This window comes from Drosophila nasuta, chromosome 3 (genome assembly GCF_023558535.2).
Source record: "Drosophila nasuta strain 15112-1781.00 chromosome 3, ASM2355853v1, whole genome shotgun sequence".
Lineage (NCBI taxonomy): Eukaryota > Metazoa > Arthropoda > Insecta > Diptera > Drosophilidae > Drosophila > Drosophila nasuta.
The window spans coordinates 17384825-17397138 of NC_083457.1; the positions used below are offsets into that span (position 1 = coordinate 17384825).

The 12314-nt window shown below is 38.5% G+C and overlaps 2 protein-coding genes across 2 annotated transcripts in view; one reads left to right on the forward strand and one right to left on the reverse strand.

Annotated features, from left to right (window-relative positions):
• LOC132790969 (protein twist) overlaps positions 1–12314 on the reverse strand; it is a 94714-nt gene that overhangs the window by 3590 nt on the left and 78810 nt on the right.
• Positions 2724–12314, forward strand: part of LOC132790968 (Krueppel-like factor luna) — a 38477-nt gene continuing 28886 nt past the window's right edge. Inside the window, exons 1-3 of the mRNA XM_060799734.1 lie at positions 2724–4427; positions 4668–4703; positions 8603–8660. Of these exons, the coding sequence (XP_060655717.1) occupies positions 4416–4427; positions 4668–4703; positions 8603–8660 (106 nt within the window). The 5' untranslated portion in view covers positions 2724–4415. The remainder of the gene's footprint in view (positions 4428–4667; positions 4704–8602; positions 8661–12314) is intronic.

Consider the following 12314-nt stretch of genomic DNA (forward strand, 5'->3'; position numbering starts at 1 on the left):
CTTGCTAAAACATAATTGTATTAAAACACATGTCATAAATAAAATAAAAAATATACAAACCAGCTTAATAGCGGTGTTGAGTAACTGATGAATAGGAAAGTTTTAAAAGTATTTTGTGTCAAAAAGATTGCTATAGAATAGGAAATATCACATGGTGGAGCCATGGTAGTTAGGCCTAACAATGAATATCAAACATCATCAAATTAAAGATCAAAGACTTCAATACTCAAAAAATGCGAAGTTGTGGAAAAATTGTTTAATATCTTTTAAATATAAGCTTCTTATAAGTGCCAGAACTTTTTTAAATAATTCAAATAAATAATTAAATTTGAAATTTAATAATTTTAATTTAATATTGTTTTTAATTTAAATACTTTTGCAAATAGCATTTAAATCCTAGACCCTTTATAAAAATTAAGGAAACTCCAAAAAGGTTTCATTATGCGTAATTAGTAAATTCCCAATCGCGCACACGCACACTAGCGCATGCAGCAGAGGGTCCTCATAAACCTCATCTAGAAAAACACAAAAATCCAAAAATACGAGCGAAAAGTCAAATTTCCGGATATAATTATCCGCCTGCCTGCCAGCAAAAATACCCGATTAATACGGCGCTCGAACTTCCGCTGGAAAACACAGCGAAAGGACGACAAATTCACATTGTCGGGGCTTACCTAACTTAGACCTCGAGGGCCGAGCAGAAAAACCACGTCTAGGGTTTTTTTTGGGCACAGCCTTCTTTACCTGCTGCGTGGTAACTTGCATAAAACAGTAACCATACAAATAATTACAAATAAAATCAATTGTCCTATGTATAAATTAAATAGTTTACATATCATATATGTACATATGTATTGCATAATGTATTAACTCAATACTCCATTCCACAAATTTAATCACATTTTTAAATAAAATTAATGGTAAAATCTTTTGGAGGGACATTTTCTCTCCGCTCTAACCTACATTAATTTACTTATTTTTTATTTTTTGTTTATAAAAATTAACTAAATGGTTATCTCTGCAATTTCAATTTTGGTTGATTCCATAAGACTGTCATAAACTTTTAAGCATTTATCTGCTTGGTTTGAGATCAACTCATCATTGGAGACATTATTCTTTTCGGCATTCTACAAATATTTTTATAATTTTAGTATGTTTTTAAATAAATAATGATTAAAATACATACCATTACCCGTTTTGATCTTAATACTATTTCATTGCATACTTTTAGTTGCTTGACATAAAAATCTAAATTACCACTGCCGGTTGCTGTCTCCGTTAAAACTCAGTGTTCGTCGAGAATCGCACTTTTATAGCATTATTTAAGAAAAGTCGCTCAAAAGTATGCAACATTTTTTCTTCCTGCAATTATAGCACGTCATTTGTTAGCATTGCCTTTTGATGTATTTTTTATTAACGTCTGATTTAGTGGCCATACGCATTGGCTACGCTTAAGTCACGTACTATATTGATTTCAGTTGCGTTTATGTTGATTTGGATTCGGGTAAAAAAACGTAACGCTAAAGACAATACGAGTACGCGAGCGCAAACGCGAGTATAAGAAATGGGGAAATCTCAGTTGGTTATTTTGTGTTTTGTATTTTGCGTGCAAGAAACGGCGACACAGCTTTCCATTTTCCATTTTGACAATTCCAATCCTAATCCTGCCATCTAAGTGCAGCGTCTTTTTGTGCACACATATGTGCGTATGTGTGAGTGTGTTTGCACAAGAGCGTGAGAAGAAACTTTTGGTGCACGTAAATCTCGCTCGACAATCAATTAAAATTAAAATATTTTTTTGTGTCTCGCATTTGCGGCATGACAACAAAAGCAAAACCAAAATCAAATACATACGTAAATACAAAAACCAAAATAAAAACGAAAACAAAAACAAAAGCAACGTTGTCTACATATTTGAATTGACTTTTGATGATGTATCACGATTTATTGTTACCAAAAATGGTTGTCAAAGCGCGTGGAAAAGTGGATCAGCGGCGTCTAACGGTGCAAGCAAAATGTGAAGAGTTCGAGAGAGGGAGAGAGAGCGAGAGCATGCAAGACAGAGTAAGAAGTAAAGAAGAAAAACTCCCACAGATGCCAAACAAAATGCCTTTTTGTCTCATGTTTTGCGCATGTGCTTTTGCTTTTTCGCTTGATCCGTTTGCTCCGTTCACCCATTCGCCACTTCGTCTCAGTTGCTGCTGATGCTGAGATTAAGCTCAACATATAACATGTTTGATGGACGTGTAACCAACTAACAAAAAACAACAAAATAGCTGTCACACACACAAACGCTTCATATTAATTGCCTCTGGGCGAGAGCCGTCAGCCAATGAGAAACGCTGGCGCCAACACCTACGCCAAACTTGTCACGCGTCTGTGTGTGGCAATGCATGTTAATTAACAGCACATACACACATACAAGCGCCACATCAACGCAACACATTCAAACGCAAAGCTAACACAGCTGTGTATGTGTGTGTGTGAGACAACGTAAACAGTTGGCCACCCAATAATATGCGCGCCAACTTGTCATTTAGCCTAGCTCCACCTTAACAAAACAAACAAACTGGCAAGCACACAAACACATACATATATATGCATGCATACTCACACACACACACAGCTCATACAAAAGCTATCGTCAGTGCTGAGCACTGAGGGGCTCCAACAGCGCGCAACATGTTTGCTCAGGCAGGCTAGTTTCATTCCAGCAGCGAACGTGGCGCTAGTCGGTCGTGTGTCGCGCTTCGTTTTGTCGTTCGTTCGTTCGTTTCGTTTTCGTTTTTGATTTCGTGTTTTTGTTTGGCTGCTTTGGCAGCAGCTTTGCTTGCCGTTAAATGGTACAAGCTTCTTTTGCGTTGCTTTCAGTGTAACTTTATGCATGCAACCGATAAAAACGTAAGCGTGTGTATCGGCTGTGTTTCAGTTTCATTCGTTTCGCATCTCGCAGCATTGGCAGCCGGCATTCTCAGTCGACTGACTACTACACAGTTCTACGCGTGCGTGCGTGCGTTCGTTTGTTCGTGCGTGCGTGCTTTTGATTTAAATGGCGTTTTAAGACGGATGTGCTGTAATTTGCACATAAGTACAAGTCCACACACCAACACCAACGTACAGAGTGTAGTGTCAATAAATTTAAACACACGCGGCAGCCCGTGGGGCGTAGCATGTGCCTAGCCTTTTTGATTACAAACAAAACAACATCGCAACGGCAACGGCAACAACAACGACAACAACAGCAGCGGCGCGTGATTACAACGCCCCAGCAATAGCAATAGCAATACGAATAGCAATAGCAATAGCAAAAGTAACATCAGCACAACAAGAACATCAGCAACAGCCGTTGATCGAATTAAGTGTGCATCGTATGAGTGTGTGTGTGTGCGTTGATTGCTGTTTGCTGCGCCCGCGGCTGCGTGTCCGGCAATTGAGCGGATATGCAAGAAAAGTGTAACAACACCCCCGCCCAGGAAGCTGGCTGCAATAAGTGCTAATAAGTGACCCACCGGATGTATTTATGAATTTATGCGTTTGACGCCCAACTCAAATTGCCGGGCAGCAACACTGACAGCGACCGCGACTGCGGCAGCGGCAGAGGGAGAGACAGCAAAAGCAAGCAACAAGTGCGTTGGAATAGTGGAACAGAACACAATTCGGTTATGGCTTGCCGCCTCGTCAAATAACATTTGCCTATGAGCCAGCTGCCTCTCGGTCACACACTCCACTCTCTCTTTCTATGAACTGTGCTACGTCCTCCCTCCCCACCTGTTCTCCTGGTCTTGGTCTTGGTCGCGGACTGCAGCGCGTCACGCACCGTGAAGCTTCGCGCTTCGTCTGCAAAACTTTGCACAATGCGGCTGGCGATGTCGCTGCCCCCGCGTTGGCCTGCCGTCGCTAAAGCAAAAGCAAAAGCAAATGCTAAAGCTAAAGCACCTTAACAACAACTAAAATCACCCAAAGAGGAACCAAACCAATTGCAATTTCAACTACCGCCCGCTTGGTGCGTTGGAGTGCGAGCAAGACTGAGAGTCTCCCCGTGTTTTTGTGTTCGTTCAGTGTTTATTGTGTACTTGTGTTTGGTTATCATTGATTTGGCGGGTAGCATGCAGCAGAAGCAAACGGTAACAGCTGCTGCGACAAAAGAGACTAACTACAATAGTTGCAGCGATTATTTCAAGCATCACCGCCGTCGTCGTCGTCCTCGTCGACTTCCACGTCCACGTCCACGTCCTCATCGTCATCGTCGTCGTCACCGTCGTGTCGCGCCATCTCTGTCTCCGTCTTCGTCTTCGTCTCCGCGGCAAACGCAGTTGTTGCAGTTGCAGTTGCTGCAATTCCAAGTCGTCGCAGTTCTGTAACGTGGCCAGAACGTTGCCGGGCAATTATTGTTTTGTAAGACGTTTTACAATTTAATGGTTTTCATGGTAAGCACCACTTGAATCACTAAACCCAAATGCTAACGCCAACGCCAACGCCATATGCCATATGCCATATGTTTGCAATGTGCCCCCGTTTTCAGTTCTCTGAGTTCTCCAGCACGACTCCATTTCTTATGCCCATCTCTCTTTTCTCCCCGGTCGTTTGTTTGCTCAAACTCTGCGATGGCTAACACCTCTGTATAATTAGTCAACACATTTATCTCATGTTATTCTGTTTGCTTGCAGAATGGACTGGGATCCGACCCTCTGTCAGCAAAGGAGGTGAGTTTCACTTAAATCATAATTAATATTCTCCACATACAATAAACATTTTTTTAATAATGTTCAGGGATAAAATACTTAAATAGGGGTCTTTATGTTCTGCAAGTATTGTCATTTGTTCTTTTATAAAGCTAACGGCGAACTCGACTGTTGGGAAGATTCGGTGATGTTTGTGCTTAGACTCTATGATCAATTGCCGAGCCTTTATATTTTTATTACTATATATGTAGAATACTTAAAAATATGATCTTATCTGATTTATTTATATTCTAAAACTGTTTTTCACCAATAAGGACCAACTATTTTTTTCGGATAATTTAGCACATATTTGTAAAGATGTTTAAAGCTTGTTAGTAATGTTATGGTATATTTTTATATCATTTATAGTTTTTGACATTATAAATTTGATGTATTTTCACATTACTTTTTTTTAAATTGTATAGAAAAACTGTGTTCGCTACTGTGGGATTCTTCTACTTTTTGACAATCGATTAAAAAAGCGTAGATTTAATCATATCCTATTTTAGTGATTCTGGTACATTAGGTTGCTTATAGGCCGATAACTTGCATTCTTCCGTTAAAACTAAACTCACTTATAAATGCAGAAGCCGAGTTAAAAATTGGTTTTTAGTTATGTATAGTATTTAATTTAGAGACTTAAATTATAGTAGGTAAACGTAGATTTAAACTTTAAACTCTATATATCCTAAATGAACGAGAAGATAAATCAATATCTCGATCGAATGGAGTTACCAACAAAATTTTGGGCAATGCCAATGTTTATATATATAAATATAGAAACACTTATATATGATTAGATTATTGTGTTAAATCATGACAGATTCTTTGTCAGGCACTACGCTTATGGACTTTCAAGTAAGTGATATAGTTTGTCTGCTTATATTACGAGAGTCATAACATAAGTGACATGAAGCAACAATTCCCAGCTCTACAATTGGTCGCCTCATGAAACTCATCAATCGCTGCCAATTACGAGAGACCCGAAGCAAGAAAAAAAAGCAACACTTCAACTATGTTTTTCTTTGGTTTTTGCTCTTGGCCGAAAAATTCCAGCAGCAAATATCATTTGCCAGCTCACATACCAGCCGGAAAACAATCCATAAAACTGGCCATCGTCAAGAAATGGCCAGGAGAAGCAATGATCAAAGCCAACTCGAACTAATGGCCAACTCCTCTCGATCTAGGCGCCTAGGAGAAATTTCTGCACGTCTCACACAAATTAGCGCAGCGATTGCCAACGCCAATAACAATATCATAAAGAAGGGCAAGACGACCAGAGGGGAGTAGGGGGAATAGTCTGAGCTGAGCTGAAGTGAAGTAAAGTGAAGTGAAGTGAGTTGGAGATAGATCGAGATCGAGATCGCTGACAATAAATCAGCACAGTTAAGCGAGGCAATTAGATAAAATGGCTGGACAGTTGCTAGGGTCGCATATCAATTGCAATGCATCTGTGGTGTCTGTGGTGGCGATACCGCGATGAAGTTGTTGCCAATGAAATCCATAAGATAAACGATAAACAGCCAAAAGTCATCGCATCGCATTGCATGCTTGGCTTGGCTTCCAGCCCAGACCAAATCAATGACAAACTATCTAATCTAATGTTGTTTTTCAAAGGCATTGAGCATTTGCTAGCTGTTTGTTTGTCGTGTTGTTGTCGTTGCTGTGATAAATAAACGCAGCAGACGCAACAACTGCAACAACAACAGCCAATCGCAGCAGTAAAAGTCAGTCCATTGCGAGGGGGGCTCGACTGTTGTAATACCTTGTAATTACCACTAAAAGGGAACAGCATTTAATTACAACTGATAAATATCAACTACAGTCAGTAGCTGATGCAAAACGTATGTTATTATTTTACAGATACAACTATTGTGTTGTCTACACGTGTGCAATATTGCTTGTCAGTCTATAGATATTTTATTTGTTGTGAAGGATGGAAAAATGGTAATGATGGTACTTAAAAAGTACTACTTATAGATGAAGTTCTTTTAAGAACTAGTGACATTTTTTATCCTTGATGACTTTATATTACTATTCATTTCTCTAAAGTTTACTTTGAGATCATGGCAACAATCATAAGCACTTAAAGGGTAATTCATATTTGCATATCGTTAAAGGACTCATATATATCAATTTTGATGATACCGAGTTTCGTTTCATCATGAATTCAAAAAAAGATTCACATACTTTAAAATGTTGTGTATAAATTCATCTAAGCACAAAGTTTATTATAAACTTATGAAGAATAAGAAAAATTTCAAAATCTGAATTCTAATCATGAGGTATTGGATAACTCTTATGAGCTTTTCCATTATCCCATGATTAATATTGTTCGACTGCAATGTTCTGTCTTAAAAACATACAGAAATTATTGTGTTCTGACCAGACTTATGACAACCATAAAAATGTTTGAGTTCATTCGATCATCTTAGGTGATCATATACATATATAATATGTAGAACAAATCAAACTCACAGTTATGAGATACTAGGTATTACTTTATTGTCTCTCAAGAGTATTAAGTATCGCAACATTCAAATATAATTCCAAAATTAATATATTAATACAGGAACTCAAAAGTTTAGATGTTTTCTTTTCAATATTGCTGATAATGTTTACTTACAATGATTCATACAGATTTTGTAATAAATCATACAACATTATGTTGAATAATTTGTAATTTGCAAATTGCAATCACTCGCTCAACAATACTTTAAAACATTCAAATAAAACGCATTGTGCACAAAGAAAAAGCAGTAAATCAATGTTTAAGTTCCTAAATGGCAAATTGCGATCTAAGTGCTGAATCAGGCTTTTATACCCAATTATTGAATGATATCTACGTGGTATGATATCCACATCGCGTGGCCAGCTAGCTAGCTGGCTGTATAGTTGGCTAAGTGTAAAAATCACAGCATAAGAAAGTTGGCCAGTAAAGTTGTAAATCGCCCACTCGATGCTGACATTTTTTCATAATTTGCACTACAAGCTTGACAATTGTCGTTGTTGCCCACTGGGCACTTTTGCTCGCTTGCTTGCTAGTTATTGTTGTGGTTGCAATTGCTGTTCTTCCTCTTCTTCGTGTTGCTGCTGCTGCTCGTTGTTCTCGTGGCTGTTGGCAGCTTGTTGTTTGGCTAAAAGTCTTGCGAGTGCCGCCGCAAGTCTCGAAGTGTTGGCGCATTCGCACCTCGTACCCCATGCCCCATGTGCCTGGTGCCTCATGTGGCCAGTCACAAATGCATATGCAGTGCTAAATTAAAATTTATCCGTTTTATGGCGCTGCGGGCAGCCGATAACTGTTTTTAGCCACTCTTTGTGGTCTTTGCGCAGTTTTATTATAGCTTAATATTTTTTATATTATTTTTATATATATCTTTTTTGATGTTGCTGCTTTTGTTGCTGTTGTTGTTGGTTTGGTTTGGTTTGTTCGTTTCGTTTTATTGCCGTTATTTTATTGGCCAAGATTTCGTAAGCGTTCGCGCATAATGCGCAACAATTGCGGTCTTCATATGGGGCAGATGCCTCTCCAACGACGGAAGTCATTTGCGGTTGTTCCACGCAGTTGAATTCAATAAGCCCAAACAGCTACCAAACACGCAGCTTTATAGATACCAGATAAATACCACAACCCATCCACACTCACACACACATACACATACAGACTGTGGGTCGACTCCCTGCCGTTGAACAGTTCTCGCAACATTTTGTCAAACTTGATTAGCCGTAGCTGTAGCTTATGGCCTTATTGTTTACTTGCATAGCTAATAAGCTTCATTGATGATGATGATGACGATGATGCTGATGATGATATTACTCACCCTCTTTCTCTGATTATCCCTCTCACTCATTATATCCCTCCCTCTCTCTCTTTCTTACAGGCAGAGGGCCCTCCGGTTCAAGTTGAACCAGTTGATTTGAGTTTACGTTCGCCGCGCGGTAAGTTGCTAATTATATAGTATATAAGAAGCATTTGGGATGTTTTTGTTTTTTTTTTTGTTTGTGTCTTCAACCAACACTTACCGTTTTCTTGGTCAGCTTCGAGAGCTGAGAGACACATTATTAGCATAAGGCAACGCTTATGGTTTCGAGCAATTAATCAAGTTCCCAAGAGTTCGGTTCGGTTCGAGTCGAGTCGTTAAAGCGGGTCAACCAAAATGTAACCAATTTGCATTTGAGCTCTTAGACTAAACGGTGGAAATTTGTTTCAATTATACCAAATGACAGCGACCATACATTCCAAATTTTGTGGGTGGCTTTGCGGGAAGAATTCCTAATTGACAACCAGAACATTTTCTCTTCCAACTATCGTTTAGAAATTATTCACACTCTGAAGAAAGTTGAAAAGCTTTTAGCCAAGATTTTTCTTACAACTTTGTCACTTAACTTTTTTAATGGAAAGACGTTTTTACTTAAACTCGAACGCATTATCAATCGTATGGCTATTCATCATTAAAGTCATTTTCAATTCAATTACGTTTTGATTTGCATTATTTAACGCTCAATCGTTCTTGTCTTGGCCACGAATCGAAGCATCCCACAGAAGCAGGTTCCGGTTTCACTTTCATACCGACTATCAATCGAGCGTTCAATCGAGTTTTAGTTCGATTGTTCCGGGTGCTTCGCCTAATGATTCGCTCTTAAATGGCAATAACTCAATGTCAACGTTTTGCTTTTATGTTAATGATTAAATTAAGTTCGAGTACGAGACTATCTAAGTTTATATTGCTTAGTCGCTTTTAAAAGATTATATTATTTATACCAGCTACATGAAGGGTAGACCTACATTATACTTTTTATAGTTTAGAGTTTATGCTTTGCTAGTCTGTATTGAGCTTGTACAAGCAAGGTATGAATAATATAATATTTTAAAAACGACTAAGCAATATAAACTTAGATAGTCTCGTACTCGAACTTAATTTAATCATTAACCTAGATTATAAAAGCTCACCAATATTGAGATCAACACTAAATGGTATGTTACTCATTAGGTACGTTTTAACAATAAAACGCTGTTTCACTTCGTTTAATTTAAGTTCGTTTGATTATTTTTTATCAGAACTAGATCGCTCCACTCGTTCTTTGAATTTTATTCCCAACATTCATAGTTCAATTTCGTTCTTTGATCGTTTTTTTGACTTCCTTCGTTGGATCATTTTAATTTAAGTACTATTCACTTTTTAAAATGTGTTTTATGTTTTTACTTTAAATGTGGGTCAAAACTAATTTACACAATCCATTTTAATTCAATTTAATTCTAATTTACAATTCAATTTGAATTATTCATAAAAATTAATTTACATTAATCATTAATTTTGAGAAGTGCATAGAAAGATTTGTTCATTCATTCCGCTTAGTTCATTCTATCATATTTGTTCATTTTAACGCTGAAAACACAAAATAAGTTTAAGTAGCTGGATGAGAGAGAAGGACAACAGACTGCAAAAGAACCACTAATCAAAACAGTGAACAAAAATGGTTTCTTGATCAAAAGTGATTAACTGAAAATGATCAAACTTAATAACAAAACTGAACAAATGAAGAAAAAAGAACAATCATGTAAACTTATTCATAGGACACTTTTGTTCGTTCGTTTTTGAACTACCCCACACTCAGAATTAATACTTTTGATCCCCTAATAATGTTGGAAGTAATTCGAATAGTAGTAGAATTTGTAATTTTTAATAATAAGACTGAGTGTCAACCAGTCGAGTATCCTCACATATTAGTTTGCTTTTTTGCGCGAATTTGAAACTGATGAGAAAATGAAACTGAAATTGCACCCGACAAGCGTCCCATAAGCAATACGTAATGAAGAAGAGACGCATTAATTGTCAATACAAATAGAATGCGTACTCTTCAACTGAACGCAATAAGTTGCAAGTTCAGTTCGGTGAGTCGTCAAGTGGCAGCCTCTAAGCCAAGTCAACTATTGGCCATTGGCTAGCGTCGTAATCACGGTATTTCTCTCTCTGAGTGTAGCTCCATTTCTAACGCATCGAAACGACAATGAGCCACAGCTGTTGGTTACCCACTGAGCCAGAACCCAAAAGCTGAACTGAACCCTGGCCCAATGGGTAGAGGAACAGTTGGACAGATGGATGGATGGATGGATGGATGGGTAGAGGGGGGCTATAATCTAGCGCAACTAACAAGCCCATAGAGAGTATACTGGGCTGTAGCTGTTTGCTGTTGCTATTCGTTCTTGTTGGTTTTTGCCACTTGACCGACCACCAGCTGTTGACCATTTGACCTTTTTGGCAGCCTTTCTCTTTGACTTGACTTGGCGCAGTGTGTGTGAGTGTGTGTGTGAAGTTAACAGCAACGCCCCAAACTGTTGCCCACCAGTCCCGGACTTCAATTTGGCTTGGCTAAGCTCAGCTCATCTCAGCTCGGTTCAGTTTAGTTTAAGTTCAGCCCAACTCATCAGCAGCGACATCATCAACGACTTGGGCATCTTTTAGATGGATGGTTATACCTTTGGCTGCTATAGATAGACAAATATGTAGATAGATAGTCGTAAGATTGTTGGGCTGTTGGGCTGCTTCCACTGTGGCTATGGCTGTTGATGTTGCTGTTGTGGCCGTAGGGTGCCCAGCGGTACACATAATTTAATTAAGAAGCAGAGCTTGGGATCAGTTTTGTAGCTGCCTTAAATGGCTATACAGTAAGATTAACAGCTAAGAGCCAAAACGCGCGCTGTTCATTAGAGCCAACCAAGTCTACAACTTACAATCTGAGTCTCAGTCTCAGTCTCAGTCGCAGTCGCAGTTGCGCATATTAATCAATTAGGCATGATATTAGTGAGGGCATCATTAATTTTGTCAATACACTATGCTCTATGCCCCTTTTGAGAAGCGCGTAGAAAGGTTCGTTCATTCATTCCGCTTAGTTCATTCCATTCGTTCGCTCGCTCGCTCGCTCGCTCATTCGCTTGTTCATTCGTTTGCTCGCTTGTTCGTTCAGCTCTTCAGCCTCTCTTAATGGTTTATCTTTATGGCGTGCTACCTGAGCGCGAGTTGTCGACTTGTCTGCGGATCTGTGGCAAATGTGTTAAATAGCGTTAAAATTTGTAAAACAAACGGCACATAATGGGGAACCCCTGGCTTATTTTTCAAGTTTAACGGTCATCCAAACACACATACATCTATGTATACTGTATACATATATGAATGTATATTATACCTAAATATACACTTGACTATTTCGCTACATAAATTATAGCTTTTAAATAATTATGCAATTAGGCAGCGGGCCCGATAGCCCCGAAAGCCGATAGCCCATAGCCGATTACCGATTGCCTAAGGCAATGCGAATGAACTAAATGAAAAAATAATGCAAAGCAATTATTATTGCTGCACTATCACATACTCTGTAGTTTAGTCTAATTTCCATTAGAAAGATTTCCAAAGTAATTCAAATTACTTGCTCTAAAAAGAGTCCTCCATAATAGATTGAAAATTACAATACACATCCAGAAATTAATTCAATTCAGGTTAACAAATGAGCTATTTGTCTAAAGCAGGGGTGCTCAACGCCTATACACTGAGTGCACTTTTGTTTTTGTAGATGCTCTGTGCTTATGGCTAGTGC